A 16,103-nucleotide genomic window follows, 5' to 3' on the forward strand; every position below is an offset into this window, starting at 1 on the left:
TGTGAAATGTTAAAAAGTAGACAAAGCATGAGAGAAATTATGTTGCACAGTAAATACACGTTTTTACTATAATTTTGAAGTCAAAACAGTGCAACCTCAAATTAACACGGTCTCTTGAGAGGGATATTAGATACTATTGACTTCTAGACACAACCTGCCTCCTCGGGGCATTCTCGGGGCCAACGGCAATGGCCCACCGATTACCCTTGGGCCGAACAAGGCCAACTGGGGATTGAGGCGGGGCCAATGTCAAAGGCGGAGTTTCGCTGAACTTCCCAGGTTGTGTATCCAGTGCACAACTGTACAGGTTCAGAAAAATGTTAATAAACATGCAGGCACCGTTCACATCCGCTAAAACGCCCAATGGACAAAGCAGTGCCCAAAGAAATGACTTTCCATGGTTCGGTGAAATTTCATGGTTCGGTGAAATTTCATAGACAGCATAATGGTACGTGGTACCGCTGTTAGTGGAGAGACCACCCGGGACACAACGGCAGTAACAGTAAATTTGTTTCTAGATAACTAGATAACATGATACCTCAGCTTGAGCTTCCTTCTTGCGGCAGCAGCGTATTAAAGGTGGGTTTTTTGGCAACGCTGTGGAGTTATTGGCCCAATGCTTGGAACGCAGATCGAGTTTGGTCTTGCGGCTTGAGGTCCAAGGTTATTGGCCCCGTCTGGCCAGTCGATAGCCCTGGCTCACACCGGTCCTGTAGTGGAAAAGCGGCTAATTATACAGTTAATAAAACATTAATCCAAATTTAAGTATTTAATCAAATGTGAAGCATTCACATTTAAAAAGCCCAGTGGACATATTAGTAACACAGGTGGGCTTAAACGGTCTAAGCCCACTCCAGCATTTCCACATTTGCAATTAAATTAACTTAATTGTTTTCAGTTAATGACAAAACATGAGTGTTTGGATGAGAGATTAATCTTCCATTTCATACCAGCTTTATTGGAAGGCAGTTAAATAACTATAAGAAAATAGCCTCAACCTAGATATAGTTTGGCTTAATTGTGTCACTATGCGTTCCAAGTCTTCTGAAGCCATGTGTCAAAATGTCCCGCCCCGACTTCCTGTTTCAATAGGAAATAGGGCCTATTAACATATTAAAGAAAATGTAGTTCATCCAACCATTTAATGAGGTATTTAAATAATTTTTATTTTGTGTGCTTTGCCACAACATAAACATCCACTTAGGCACACACACATCCTTAAAATATTGCACATTTAGTACAATAACACAAACAGACACACATTTTTGAGTGCCTCAATTAACACCAGACATCTCACAAAAAATAAACAACCCTTAGACGGTTTGTCTCTAATTACATGGCCTACATCTGAGAATGATAACGTGTGCTGGAATCAACTCAGGGACTCTCCTGAGAATCTCCGGCTTTTGAAAAAACAAAACGAAAAAGCACCAAACAGTTTTGGTCCCTTCCAATGTCCCAAGAGAGAGGCAGAGAGCTTAAAGGTATAGTTCACCCCAAAAAACGTCACATAAAAACACAGTAAAAGTAAATGATAGGTTGCAGGTTTTTTGGGCAAACTATCACTTGACGAGAAGCTAAACTAAACTTTACGCAACACAAGCTCTCTGATGAAATTCCTAGTTATTCCTAGAAATTCCTTTAACTGAGGAGTGTGTGAAATTCCTGCATATGATCTAGGTAGCATGTTGAGGCAGAAGGGATTGTATGTAAACATAGTATCTGACATTAATAACATGACCATGATAAACACACATCTGCAGAACTGAAATGTCTGCTGCAACTTGTAAATCAACAGTACTCAAAAAGAGGCCATCAGTCCTGCAACTCTGGGATCCTCTGACATAAAAACATTTACCATGAGAAGCTAAACGGTAAGAGAATGCACTTGACTGAACAAATACACACAGACACACTCATTAACACTTGCTACATTCACATTACAGGCCGTAATGCACTGATTTTTCGCTCATTTTTGCTTTGACTGTTCACAAACATGTTTCTGAGTGCCACATATCTACAATCAAAGAGTGAGAAGCTTTGACTCATGAGTTGTTTGGCCAGAACAGAAGGCAATCATGTGGGCTGACTTGATCAATGGTGTTTCACGAGTGTAGTGCCATCTGTTGGCCATCTTTATGAAGCTGCAGTCTCTCTTTCTCCACTTGAAGGCGCTCTTTCTCTATCTGCAGTCTGCCCGACTCAAACTTGAAAAACTGCAGTCTCTCTTTCTCTAACAGGAGGCGCTCTTTCTCCAACTTCAGCTTCTCCGCCTCTAAATCCACCACCAATGGCCAGGCCAGCTTTCTGTCCTTCTCTCCATCCAATGAGGATGACGTGGGGACAGAGGAGGAAGTGGTGGGAGTAGCCGTGGAGGTAGAAGGGGCGGGACTTTGTAAGAGCGGCGTGTTTTGTTTCACGAGCAGTCGCAATCGTTCTCGTTCTACCTGCAAACGTTCCTTCTCCAACTGCAACCTCTCTCGCTCCACATCGCCCTGCCGCAACCTCTCCTTTTCCACCAGGAGGCGCTCTTTCTCCACCTGTAGTCGTTCAGACTCTACCTGTAAGCGATGTTTCTCCAGATCCAGTCGCTGCCTCTCCAGCGCCACCAGCAGGCTCGTGTTGTCGCCACCAGACAGGCCTAATCCCGCTATGCTCATCCCAGTCACCGCACCAACTCCGAGCCCTAAGTCTCTGCCTGCTGCTGGGCCCATTGAAGGCTTTGTGGAGCTAAGCACGCCATATTCATCGATGTGAGCGAAGACCTCAGGAACACGCACTTCGCGGTCCATGTCAGGGAGCATGGAGGGAAAACAGTCGTCGTCATCTTCCTCACCCTCACCACCTTCCCCGACATCTGCCTCCAACTAGAGAGAGAGAGAGAGGAAACTACAATTAGACACACAAATGTAGATGCAAGTAGCAGTTGTAGGACCAAGCATATCAATCACTTCTTGCATCTTCGCCAGCAAATTCAATAAGGTGTTTTCAGATAATGATATCAGGCTTTTTGAGGCTTGTTGTTAATATGATCAGGGCCAATATTGGAAAATATTGAAAAAAACTGAACATTTACAGACCAAAACAACTGGCATCACTGAACAGCACATGCGCCAACAAAATGCGAGGAAAAAGTGTTTCTTTTGAGCAAAAATGTGAATTTTAAAACACTGGTGGTGCTTGAGTGTTTGAGATAGAGACTCCAAATTTGGCTTGATACAAGTTGAGATACTCCTCTATATGTATGCCAAATTTCACAACTTTTTCCCAAACAAAAAAGTTGCAGAGACAATGCCTCACTTTCTGTGCGGTGTCTTCTCAAGCCAATTCGTTAAGGCTTTTCCAGAGAATGGTATTAGACACCAAAAGTCCATTTGGTGGCTTTTTGAGGCTTGGTATGAATATGTTCTGGGCCAATATTGGCAATTATTGGACAAACAGAAAAGCTAGTCAAGGTAAAACTGAAACCATTAGCATCACTGAACTGGACATGTGCCAAAAAACTCCGAAAATAAACTTTGTTTCTAGCTTAATGGTTCAAACAGAAAAGTGCACTTTGAAACACTGGTGGTGCTTGAGTGTTTGAGATAGAGACTCCAAATTTGGCTTGATATAAGATGAGATACTCCTCTATTTGTGTGCCAAATTTCACAACTTTTTACCATACGGTAAGATGTTTCCAAGGCAATGCCTTACTTCCTGTGTGGTGTCTTCGCCAGCCAATTCATTGTGATTTTTCCAGAGAACGGTATCACACACCATAAGTCCATTTGATCTGGGCCAATATTGGCAAATATTGGACAAACAGAAAATCGAGTGAAGTGAAAACTTTTTACCATGCAGTATGCCATAGATGAATAATAAGGAAACTAATGTCATTCCAGTGGTGCTTGGCCCCTAAATATTAGGGATGGGCATGAGTACTGGAGTACTCGGTTACTCGGATGTGGCAGCAATTATTGATCATGAAAACGACGATTGATGGTGATCATGCATGATGTAACTTTTTGGCATGATGGAAATGTGGACACTCCCGAGTTGAATGGAACGCTTCATGAATCATCACAGCAATAATATGGAGCACCGTGTACTACTAAGACTACAGTACTACGGTAACTTGAAGGAAGGACAGACAGATGAGCATTGTGCACATTCTTCCATTGAGTTGGGCAGCAAATCTTCACATAATGACAAAATATGATGCATTATATTTTGATTATGCAATCATATGTAGATTTCATTTCAGATTATTTTATAACTGCCTACAATAATGAATAGATGACACACTGGAACAACAAGACGCAAGACGTTTTGCAGCCATGTTATTATTTATACAGTTATGTGCATGTCATTGCCCCTCGAGTACTTGACGAATAATTAGTCAGAGTACTCTAGTAGACAAAATGCCCATCCCTACAAAATATAGACACAAAAACAAATGATAATGGATAAGACTTTTGTATATATGTCTTAATGCCCAAGTAAACGCATACTCTGTAGCTGCTGGCATCATCGTCCTCCATTTTGACTCCTGCTGTGTGCGTGCTGGGCTCGCCGAGGTCAGTCAGATCCTGCCAGTCGCATGCTGAGTCTTTTGAAAATCCACTGAGGTCCAGTGACTGGTCACCGCCACCCAGAGACGCCTCATTATCAGGAGATGACGGTTCGAACTCCGCCTTCAACCCTGAAGCCAACTCAGCTTGAAGCTGCTTTCGTTTCATTAGCGCACGCCAGTCCAGGTAGCGTCGCTTGACCTCGGACGCTGTGCGTAGCTCCCCCTCTCCCAGCGCGTTGACGCTGTCCGCGACCTCCTCCCACGCGCGACGCTTCAGTTCGTTGATGGCCATGTTCTGTTGCCGTGAAAACAGAATTTCGCGCCGTTTGTGGATCTCGCGGATAAGAGTTTGTGTTTCCTTCACGCTGTAGTTACTCTTCCTCTTCCTCTTCAGATGCTTCATCTGCAGAAAGTCCATGATGGAGAGGATGGCGCTGATTGGCTGCAGCCAAAAAAGATTGGTGTTAATTGACTTTCACAGAAAAATTATTGGGGCTGATTGGATGCTGAAAATGTCTTTCATGGCAGAGACATTTTCCTCCTCATACAAAAGTGCTGGTGTATGACACAGTTTTGGGATTGTGATTTTTCTGTGTTGTATGGAGTTGTAGAAGGGTGAAGGGAGGTAGGAGAGAGAATTCTGTCACCCTATTGATGCTGCCCAGCGTAATGAGGTCATTCAGAGTGTCACACAGAGGTTAAACCGTCTTCTGACCTCGCGGGTAAGGACAGCTGGATCAGACCAGCTCGTCTCCTGGATCAGCAAAACAAACACAACAGCTTTGTTTACATATCCAAAGCGACTTATAAAAGAGGAACACAAGCAATAAGTGATACAAAAGTCAATAATATCTTCAATCGTAATGCGAACTTCTCATAGTGGCTATTAATTTTTATATTAATGTATTTATTTTTTGATGCCAGGGTAAAATAATACAACAAATAACGTTATAAATATGCATTAGATAATTAAAAATGTAAAATATCAAGGCAGAAACAGGTTATGAAAATGGTCCATAATGCATGAAAGATATGACTAATAAAAAACAATAATAATAAAATTAAAAAAAACTCCCTTTATTTACCTTAAAATTTACCATGGTCAAGATAGTTTACTCCAGAATGTCATAGCTATTGCAATACACAGTTACTACAACTTATAACTTAACTTAAAGTGAGAGAAATATCATGAAAGTTTTAAGGAGATCCCATATAAATGTATTCTAACAATGCCAACGAGAAAAAAGTACCATGTTTTGTTCCATAGCAATATTATGCTTTTTATACTGTATGCCATGATAGGTACTTTAATTAATACCATGGTGCTATGATACTACGGTACATGAGTGCGGTAATCATTGAGTACCACGGTATTACCGTCTGATATCACTGGTCCCATCACAGTACTTTTTGTAATAGAATAACTATACTACATTATACCAGTTTAATGTCAATTATGGTTATGATGAAAATACGTAAGGACTGCAATCTAAGGATGTATTCATATACAGTGTGATTATCGTAATTACATTACAGTAAAACAGTCAGATAAACGTATTCAATGAAAAAAAGCATACATGTTGCCATTTTCCTCTTGCGTTTTCATTATAATAACATTTAAACACTCAGAAAATGCTTCTATAGCCACCTATTCCATCATGTTTTGCATAAATATGACTTATTAAATGGCATAAATAAGATTTGTGTGACTGGAGTATAAAGCTTTTAGAAAAACAACGCTATTACTCACAACGCCATATATTTACACTATGTCCTTGTATAATACCATAACATACACCAGAAAATTTTGCCTCAATTTTTATTTAAATATCTAAACCCTTACCGTCGCGAAAGGAGGCATCATCCACTCCATTCACACGCGTCCAGCTCCGCCTCCTCCGAATTGTGCCGAACACTTCCGACTATGACAGAATGCCTTCGCCATTGGTCAATGAGCGTGACCGACCTCTCCGTCGGCCAATCAGCTGAGTTACGTACTGCTCAGCCCCGCCCACGGACTTCCGGATTCCTGTGTGTGTGTTTATTAGTACACATGTACAGGCGCTAAGATTAAACGCGCTAGAGAAATTAAGATGGATGACAGTGTATTTAACATTTAATATTGTTTTAGAGTAATAGTCATTATTTCTATCTCTAGTAACACTGTAGGAGAGTTACAGTAGTTGACTGTACAGTGGATGAGAGGCGGGTGTCAGATAGATAGATAGATAGATAGATAGATAGATAGATAGATAGATAGATAGATAGATAGATAGATAGATAGATAGATAAATATACAGATAGATAGACAGACAGACAGACAGATGAAGTCAGAAGTTTACATACACATAGGTTGAAGTCATTAAACCTTATTTTTAACCACTCCACAGATTCATGTTAGAAAATTAAAGTTTTGGCAAGACGCTTAGTACATCTGTTTTGTGCATGACACAAGTAATTTTTCCAACAATTGTTTACAGACAGATTGTTTAACGTTTAATTGACTATATCACAATTCCAGTGGGTCAGAAGTTCACATACACTAAGTTAAGCAGCTTGAAAAATTCCAGAAAATAATGCCAAGTCTTTAGACAATTAGCTTCTGATAGGAGGTGCACTAAATTGGAGGTGTACCTGTGGATGTATTTTAAGGCCTACCTTCAAACTCAGTGCCTCTTTGCCTTACATCATAGGAAAATCAAAAGAAATCAGCCAAGACCTCAGAAAAATAAATTGTGGACCTCCACATGTGTCGTTCATCCTTTGGAGAAATTTCCAAACACCTGAAGGTACAAACAAGAGTATGAGTATAAACACCATGGGACCACGCAGCATACCGCTCAGGAAGGAGACGCATTCTGTCTCCTACAGCAAAGGATCTTGAGTAGATGCTGTAGGAAACAGGTAAACAAGTATCTATATCCACAGTGAAATGAGTCCTATATCAACATAACCTGAAAGGCTGCTCAGCAAGGCAGAAACCACTGCTCCAAAACCAGCATAAAAACACCAGACTACACGGTGGATGGATGGATGGATTCGGCGTGTTATTACAACTTTTATTAATCTTTGTTAATGTTAGTATTTCAAAATATTCATGTAAGCTCATAATTTATTTACTAATTATAACATATAAAACTGATCTGTAAAAAGAATACATTACAATATGTAGAAATTGAAATTAACCAAGATTATCTAAGATTAAATGCTGTAAAAGTATTGTTCATTGTTTGTTCATGTTAACTATTGTGTTAACTAATGTTAACCAATACAACCTTATTGCAAATTGTTACCAATGTCATCGCAATAGTTGCAAAATATCAAAGTAATTGGCAACTGCAAACAAATGTAGTAACATGCAGTTTGACCTGCCTGTGTGTTTGTCCAAACTAGGCTGGATGTATCCTGATCAGAAAGCTGGTATGTGAGAAGATGGGTTTTGTCTGGGACAGGTTTTGGCTGGAAAGAACCGTGCGAGGTAAACCCTACCCACCACACCCCTCGCCCACTACAGACTCCGCCCACAGCCACACCCACTAGAACTTCAACGAGTCCCACCAGGGAGATCATGCCTATCTGGCAGCAGAACCTGGACGTCAAGTGGGCGTAGACGTGATGAAGACCATCATACCGTGTGTGCACATTCACTGCACTTGAATGTGATATATGCTTATAGCTTTATGGTGTAATTAAATGTTGGGAATGAATACTGTCTGTTCATTAGGTGATTTTCTAAGTGTCCTGAACTGTTACAATCCTCATAACTGTCACCAATAAACAGTGAACCAGCTCATACAGACACTGCACTTCCATCAGTGGCCACCAGGTGCTCCTCTATACCTTTGTTTTGACTTTATTCTTCAGTTGGAATTATAGTGTTTTTATATTATGTAAATTCTAGATCTACTTGTAACCTGCACTATGAAGAATATTAAACATTTTAGCTCATGTCTGAGTAAGTCTGTTTAGAAGTCGAGAGCAATAGAGTTATAGCTTGTTTACAAGGTTTTGTTATTTGAGTCAGCCACTGATTTTAAGAGTAATATATGAAAAACATGATTTTTCTTGCTTTGATTCACTATGAAAACAAACTTTAACATTCACAGCTCAAAACTCTCTTTCCAGACCACTTATTAAAACCAAATCACAAAAATGACTCATTTTGAAATCTCCCTAATTATGACATCATAACCATGTGCTCATTAATATATGTACTTCCACATTAATCTTTGAGATTACATTTGGGTAATATAATATGATTACTTTTGGATTACTTATTGCATGCTTTGCTTAATCATATTACCAATTTGAAATGTAAAGGAGTGTTTATTGGTACTACTCAACACTGACCGCCCACATTTACATATTCAATGCAAATTCAGTATTCAGCAACTTGACCCATCAGTAGTATGTCGAAACACAGGCTTTCTAATCATACCAGAAGTTATATACATGTAGACGTCTTTAAAGTACAGTTGCAAAAACAGCCTGTTTAACTCTTAACAGTCTGAGAAAGAGCATAAAAACTGATGCTTTTGGTGCAAGAAACATTGACAAGCATTATAAGTACACAAAGAGTAAAATATGCGTTTTTGTGTTTGTGTGCTTGCCAGGTAGCTGCTCTGTGCCGGAATTTTTCCACATCATGAATCGTCTGTTCACGGATCTGGAGTGGATGAACATCCATTCAGCTGGCTCAGACTGGGACCAATTTGACATGTTCTCCAGGCACTGGGTAACTATGGCAACCGCTGCTTCCTGTAGCATCACTCCCATCATCAGCTCCCTGTGAAAAGAGGCCAGGAGACGAGACCACACATGCACACACACACATCTATAACCATTTCTCAGCGGGAGAGAAATTGTGCTGAATGAAACTTTTCCAATTCTGATCACTGTTTCCATGGCGATGTGATCTCATCACTTCAGCATGACTCAGTTATGGCAGTCTGTGGTCATTTGAGGACTCTAATAAACACACACAGAGACACACTCTCATATATTGGTATTAAAAATGTACCCAAGGTGAGAATGTGGTCATTCATTACATCAAAGCCCACATGACAAACCACACTATGCGTCATCTGTCATGCACGCACGCACACTTGGCTATCTTAATGAACATGTATTAAAGACTTGTTTGTATTTAAAGCTGACAGCTGTAGAGGAAAGCAGACTACCTTTAAAGAAAACACTGCATTTTTATCCCCAAAAGGGACAAATTTGTCCCCACATTATAGCAAACACTTTAACAGTCCTCACAAAGAAAAAGTGTACAGTTTCTGGGGTAGAGAAGAACAATTCTTGTCGTCCTTTTAAGGAAAATGTATATGAAAATAAATGCATTTATTATTGCATTTACTGCCCCTCAACAGCCTGTTACCAAGCGTTGCATCAATTTCAGATTTTGACACTGCAGATAAAATAAGAAAATATAGCTGCAAGCAGCAATTAATGGGGTTCAAGCTATTAAGGTCCTTTAAGTACATATGCAACCAATATGTATTAATTAGACAGTCCATTAGCACTTAAAACAGTACCTTAATTTGAATCATGTTAGGTAGCACAGTCATATAGCATTTTGTACATTCATGACCGTTATAGCGCCACCAAGAGGCAGTGGTGTGCAATTTCTTTCCATGTGTCCTCAGATTGATGTCCTACATAAATGTCAAAAATTTAGTGATGATATCTCATTCCGTTCAAGAGTTATAACGATTTAAGTATATGTGGCCACGCCCACTTTGAACGTTTTGGCGTACCGTTGCGACGATTGCTATTGATATTGATATTGATATTGGGACGCCAGAGAATTTCTCTTCACTGGTTTGGTTCTGTTCGGGCGAACGGCCTCTGACTAAACTACAATTTGATTCACACCAATGCTTATTGAGGAAATCTATCAAATGGTATGAATAACTTGAGTCTGTGTGAAACACAGCGGTATATACAATGATTTTCATACATCAGGTCCAAAAGCCAGTGTCTGTATGGGCCAGGGGTGTGTCAGCGCCCATGGCATGGGTAGCTTACACATCTGTGAGGGCATCGTTAATGCGGGCAGATATGGACACATTTTGGAGCAGCATATACTGCCATCCAGCACCGTCATTTCCAGGGACGTCCCTGCAGTTTCCAGCAGGACAACTTCAAACCACATAGTGGCCGAGTAAGTAGGGAGTACGGGTGCGGGATTGGCCTACCTGCAGTCCTCACCATCTCCAATTGAGAATGTGTGGTGCGTTATTAAGCACACCATATGGCAACGAAGACAGTTACTGTATGTGCAGCTGAAGACCTACAAAATGTATGAATGGGGGAAAATTCCACTCTGGGTTGTATAATGTTTAAGTGTTACCCGAGAACGGTTTGGTCAATCAAAAAGCATTTCATAACATTTTGTCATGAGTGTCTCTAGATGATTAACGGCAATTTTCCTGCAAATCCGATGTACGACCTAGCACGAGTTTGAAAAAGTAGGTTTCAATGAAATTCAAAAAGTATGGCCGACCCATGGCATGTTGGGTATCATTCGACTCGGTATGCCCTGAGGAATCTAAAGAGATCAGTTTTATGATTTTAGGCCGAACTATTCAGAAGTTCTAAGCTAAAGTAAACCCTCTACGGTCATGTTGGAGAAAGAGTTGCCTTTGGCTAGTACATTTTGGTTTTTACTTGCCAGACTTTTGACAACATGTAACTGAAAACGATATTAAGCAAACCGATGAAGGGGGCCTCGTAATATTTATGACTAGTAGCATTCTAGAAGCATTCCATTCGGAACTCAGCCAGAGCTTCAGGTTCAATCATTGCTTCTTGATTACCTCTGATTGGTCCATTTATCTGTCCTTAAAGGCATTGAAGGAGAGCTTCATTAAAGCAATTGGTACAGGGCGGGGCTTCAACCTGCAGAGGGTGGAGTTTCACATCTCGCCCAATCAGATGCAGGAGGGTCAAGTGTAGCGGCAGACACTAATGTACCTAGATGATGAAGATGATGACTGGATATTTGAGGTGTGTGTTTGTGCGTTTTAAGGCTAAAGTTTATTCCATTCATTTCTATGTGGCATATTTACCACAAAAAGGTGTGTTTATACCTATATGCAAATGCGTAATAGCAAAGGCCTGTATAAACGTTGTAAACGCTGCAAATGCATAAGAATTCAGTGATCTTGTGGACATGAAATTAAACATGCTTTCACACACATTCTGTGTTTGTTTCTCACGGTCTCTGCATGGACCCCCACAGTGCTGGTACATCTGTCTGTTGCTGCTGGAGCGTGCGAATATGACACTGATCACTTTCTCCCCATCAAGAGCTCACATCCGTCATTCCTCTATGTCTTTCATTATATACGTCCCATAAAAATAGTCTTTTTTCTTTGTTTTCATCAAACATCATATCACAGCCATCGTGTTTCCAATCTCGAATGACGTAATCAAATGAAGATCAATGGGAAAATATACAAATATTTATTAAAGTTTAAAGAAACAATGTATTTAAATTGTTGTAACGACTTCAGTGCTAATTTCAGCAGGAAACTGCAGCCAAACGTAGACTGCAGCACGGAAAAGTCAGTTTGCAAAAATGTAGTTACAGTAACATTCATTGTATGAGACTAGGTTAACCCCGTGTGACCCCGCGTCCACATGTGTGGACGTTGTATTTTGGCTTCACTATATGCAACTGTGACGCTCTTGTTCTACCCGCTCCGTACGGGACTCGAACCTAGGTCTCCGGCGTGGGAGGCGGGTGCTCTAACAAGGAGGCTAAAGGCTACAGCCTCTAGCATCAGTCGCTAGTGCACCTCTTGAGGTCAGGAGAGTGAGGTTTACACACTGCACAGCTATCTACCAGCTGGCTCCCGTAAACCTCACTCCCATCCGGGTCACGGCACCAATGTGACGCTCTTGTTCTACCCGCTCCGTACGGGACTCAAACCTAGTTCTCCGGCGTGGGAGGTGGGTGCTCTAACAAGGAGGCTAAAGGTTTACACACTGCACAGCTATCTACCAGCTGGCTCCCATTACATTCCGGAGATTCTGTGCTGTCAGGAAAGGGTTAAACTTTCGTCGCACGGAGTCATGTGACAAAACAACATGGCGTCGATCACAGAGGGGTTTGTCTTTGGTTGAAACGCCAACAAAACTGCATCTGGTAAGAAACCTAATTCAGTTTTTACATTGAAATCTTTTTGTTTCAAAAGAGTGGAGGTCTCTAGTTTAATCCGATATGACATTTTTTAAATTTGAGCGATTTATCACGAAACGGCACGCTGTTAAACACAATGACCACATTCGTGGACTGAATGCTCATTTTCATTTAAAATATTCACTGTGTATTATCACATTGAGAATCAATGGATGCTTCCAAAATGCTTTAAATGTTGCTTTCAGAGGCTTTATATGGAGTTAGGATGAAAATAAGGTGCATTTCAAACTGTTCTGAGATCAGTGCAGACAGACAGCACACTGGAGGTTAAGTCATTCACTAAATAGGGAGCAAGGGAGCATCCTATAGCTCTCTTATAACTGTTCTGAGACCAGTGCAGACAGACAGCACACTGGAGGTTAAGTCATTCACTCAATAGGGAGCAAGGGAGCATCCTATAGCTCTCTTATAACTGTTCTGAGACCAGTGCAGACAGACAGACAGCACACTGGAGGTTAAGTCATTCACTAAATAGGGAGCAAGGGAGCATCCAACAGTATTGCTCTCTATGCAGTTAAGTGCGTTCACTCCTAAAATCTGATCATAAGTTCAGTTTGAGGTTGCAGATGATGTTTGGATCACTCAACATGTTTGACACACATGGGATGATGATAATCAGATAATACATAGATTCACAATTTATAATGTATCATTTTATTTTAACATGATTGACAGTGATTGGATGATACTGGACAATACTTTAAATCTGAATTAATTATGCTAATTTATGATGTAATGTCTGTAACGTCTCCAAAACATGAATAACCAACAATCCTAGTCCTTTTGTCCACATATGTGGACATACATGTTTAGAAAACAATTTGCTCAGGAATTATTATTTTTTGGCTTGTTTATTAAGTGCTACTAGTTACAAATCAAAAAGGGAAATGGAGACGCACGCAGCAGTCATGTGGGGGTCTCAGTAGATTGTTTTCCCTCCTTTTTAAAAGTTGGTGAGCTTAATTATTTGGATATCCTAGCTACACACAGCTATATGGTTATTATCACTTTATTATTATTCACTGTTTAACCTGACTGTCACTATCAGAACAGACCTGTGACCTGTTTTTCGGACGCGATCCAACTGTTGAAAAGCACAGATATAGAGCATTAGCCAAACATGTCCTGCTAAATCAAACACTCATAAAACAGAACAGAGAGTTTGTGCTACATTAATGAAAAAAAAAATCTCCTCCACTGAGAGTATATTCAGTTTAATATTAATCAAAGTTTCTTGCGGAAATCAGGCTAGAGTGAGTTAGAGAGTGTGTGTGTGTTCTACTGTCTGTGTTCTGTCTGTCTGACAGGAAGTATTTACAAGGTCAATGGGCTAAAACAGCATCACCGTCCCATGAGAACGAAACTCTAAATGCGGTTTGACCTTTTCAGAAGGGTCACGAGAGAAATCCACTCGCCTGAGAGAGAACTTGCTTTGAACGAATGTTGGATTTTTGTTAGTCTGTTTGTTTTTTTGTCAGTGTGGACGCAGGTGCACTTCAGCAACATCCCACACACACATTCAACATTTTCTGGGTCACCGGACAGAGTCTTCTCCCAGACGACTTGTGCCCATCCTCCAGTGTCCTGATTTACTGTTAAATCACAGAAGCTGAGCTATCGCTGCGATTTGCTCCTGGAGCCGTGATGGAGGCCCTAAGGGAGCCAAAATGGAGGTCAGAGCCGAAGTGGCCGCAGATGCCTTGCAGAAACACTCAACACTGTGAAACTGCAGCGCGTCTACAGTACAGATGGTTATGGATGGATGGATGGAGACGGACAGATGGATGGATGGATGGATGGAAAACCTTGTGCTTAAGCAATCTGTGTGCGTACAGATTTTCTCACCCATCCTCCCCTATGACACACTCACTCCCCCGTTACCACGGCAACCGTCCCAGCGCAGCCAACTTACAGGCAGTCATCCGAGTTAATCTAATCAACATCACTGTCTGAACAGAGAGAGAGAGAGAGAGAGAGAAACACTAAAACTTACCAGACCCGCTCTTGGCGTTGATTATTTTGTGTGAGTGTGTTTTATCTACCTGTTTGTGAACAGGCTCCCTGTTACCATAGCGACAGTTAGGTCTTTTTGAAACTGTCATTCAACATGTAGTAAATTCCACAGCATCACTATGTCAATGGTCACAATGTGAAGCATCACTGCATCCAGAAGGAACGTCATTAAGTTAACACACACAGTAAAATAAAAAAATACAGTACAAATATAAACAACTTTACAGAACAATGTGTACATTTTATGGTTTATAACTGCTGCAGTTTACAAATAAATTACATTTTAAACCAGTAAATCCAACAGCCCTTTACTGCTGAATTTGCATGACCACGCTGGTACTGTAAAAAAAATAAAACATCATTAAAGTAAAAAAATACGGTAACATGTTTCTGGCTTTTTAGATGCCTGTATATTTTACAGTGCATTACCGTTGTTTATATTATTACATAATAAACTTGATATATTAACCTTCTGAAACTGTACAAATCTGCTTTTCACTTTATAATATATTGTTAATCACTATAGTAATTACAGAAAGACATAGAAGTTCATCAATAGTGGTATATGGTAAATGGTCTACACTTATGTAGCGCCTTTTTAACCTTAGCGGTATTCAACGTGCTTTACACTGTGACCCATTCACACGCCAATGACGGCAGAGCTGCCATGCAAGGCACTATCCTGCCATTGGGTTCAATGTCTTGCCCAAGGACACTTCGGCATGTGGAGTCATGTGGGCCGGGAATCAAACCACCAACCCTGTGATTAGCAGCCGACCCGCTCTACCACCTGAGCTATTGATCAATAACATGTAGAGACAGCGTTCAGTGTTACTCACTCAAACACCATCAGGGTAAAACAAAGTAATGCAATAAACATTAACTAAACTACATCAAATATAACACAGAACAGCACAATGTACATAACTGATATTAAATATAAGAAACACAACTATCCCCTTAAATATAATGGGTCTCGCAGGGAATTCTGTGAGCGCCCGATTATAGTTTTTTACTGTAATTTTAACAATAATTTACTTTAAAATGTACATGTACTCTCTTGTTAAACATAATATAAATTGTTAATGTTAATTATATGGGAAAATCATACTTTTTATATCTAAAATTTACATTTTTACAACATTTTACCGTAAAACTATATATTGTCTTTTTAAATATATTTAAAAAAAAATTACGTATATTTTACAGTAACTACTCGTTAAATAATATGTTTTTTTACTGTAGCAATTTTACAGTCTTTTACTGCTAAAATCACATTTTTTTTTTTTTTTTTGCATTGCAGCATTGCAGCATTGATGGTTT

The 16,103-nt window shown here is 40.2% G+C and overlaps 2 protein-coding genes across 2 annotated transcripts; one reads left to right on the forward strand and one right to left on the reverse strand.

Annotated features, from left to right (window-relative positions):
- Positions 1-1,155: 1,155 nt before the first annotated feature.
- On the reverse strand, positions 1,156-7,258 carry msantd4 (Myb/SANT-like DNA-binding domain containing 4 with coiled-coils). Its single transcript, XM_052106708.1, has 4 exons — positions 7,214-7,258; positions 6,399-6,584; positions 4,494-5,309; positions 1,156-2,867 (listed from the first exon to the last, which is right to left on the reverse strand). The coding sequence occupies exons 3-4, from the start codon at positions 4,971-4,973 to the stop codon at positions 2,106-2,108; spliced, it is 1,242 nt and encodes a 413-aa protein (XP_051962668.1). The 5' UTR covers positions 4,974-5,309; positions 6,399-6,584; positions 7,214-7,258; the 3' UTR covers positions 1,156-2,105.
- Positions 7,259-7,302: 44 nt separating this feature from the next.
- On the forward strand, positions 7,303-11,921 carry aasdhppt (aminoadipate-semialdehyde dehydrogenase-phosphopantetheinyl transferase). The gene is given in 5 exon segments (XM_052106560.1): positions 7,303-7,344; positions 7,949-8,189; positions 9,169-9,290; positions 11,411-11,569; positions 11,805-11,921. Coding segments are annotated over 5 exon segments (681 nt in total).
- The last annotated feature ends 4,182 nt before the right edge of the window (positions 11,922-16,103 follow it).

The sequence above is a fragment of the Xyrauchen texanus genome, chromosome 36 (genome assembly GCF_025860055.1).
Source record: "Xyrauchen texanus isolate HMW12.3.18 chromosome 36, RBS_HiC_50CHRs, whole genome shotgun sequence".
Lineage (NCBI taxonomy): Eukaryota > Metazoa > Chordata > Actinopteri > Cypriniformes > Catostomidae > Xyrauchen > Xyrauchen texanus.

Bases quoted from the DNA above. Each gene is read 5' to 3' on its own strand.
- msantd4 (XM_052106708.1), bottom strand. From the start codon at position 4,973: ATGGACTTTCTGCAGATGAAGCATCTGAAGAGGAAGAGGAAGAGTAAC. The intron at 2,868-4,493 runs GTATGCGTTTAC...CTCTCTCTCTAG, and splicing joins ATGATGCCAGCAGCTACAGA to TTGGAGGCAGATGTCGGGGA.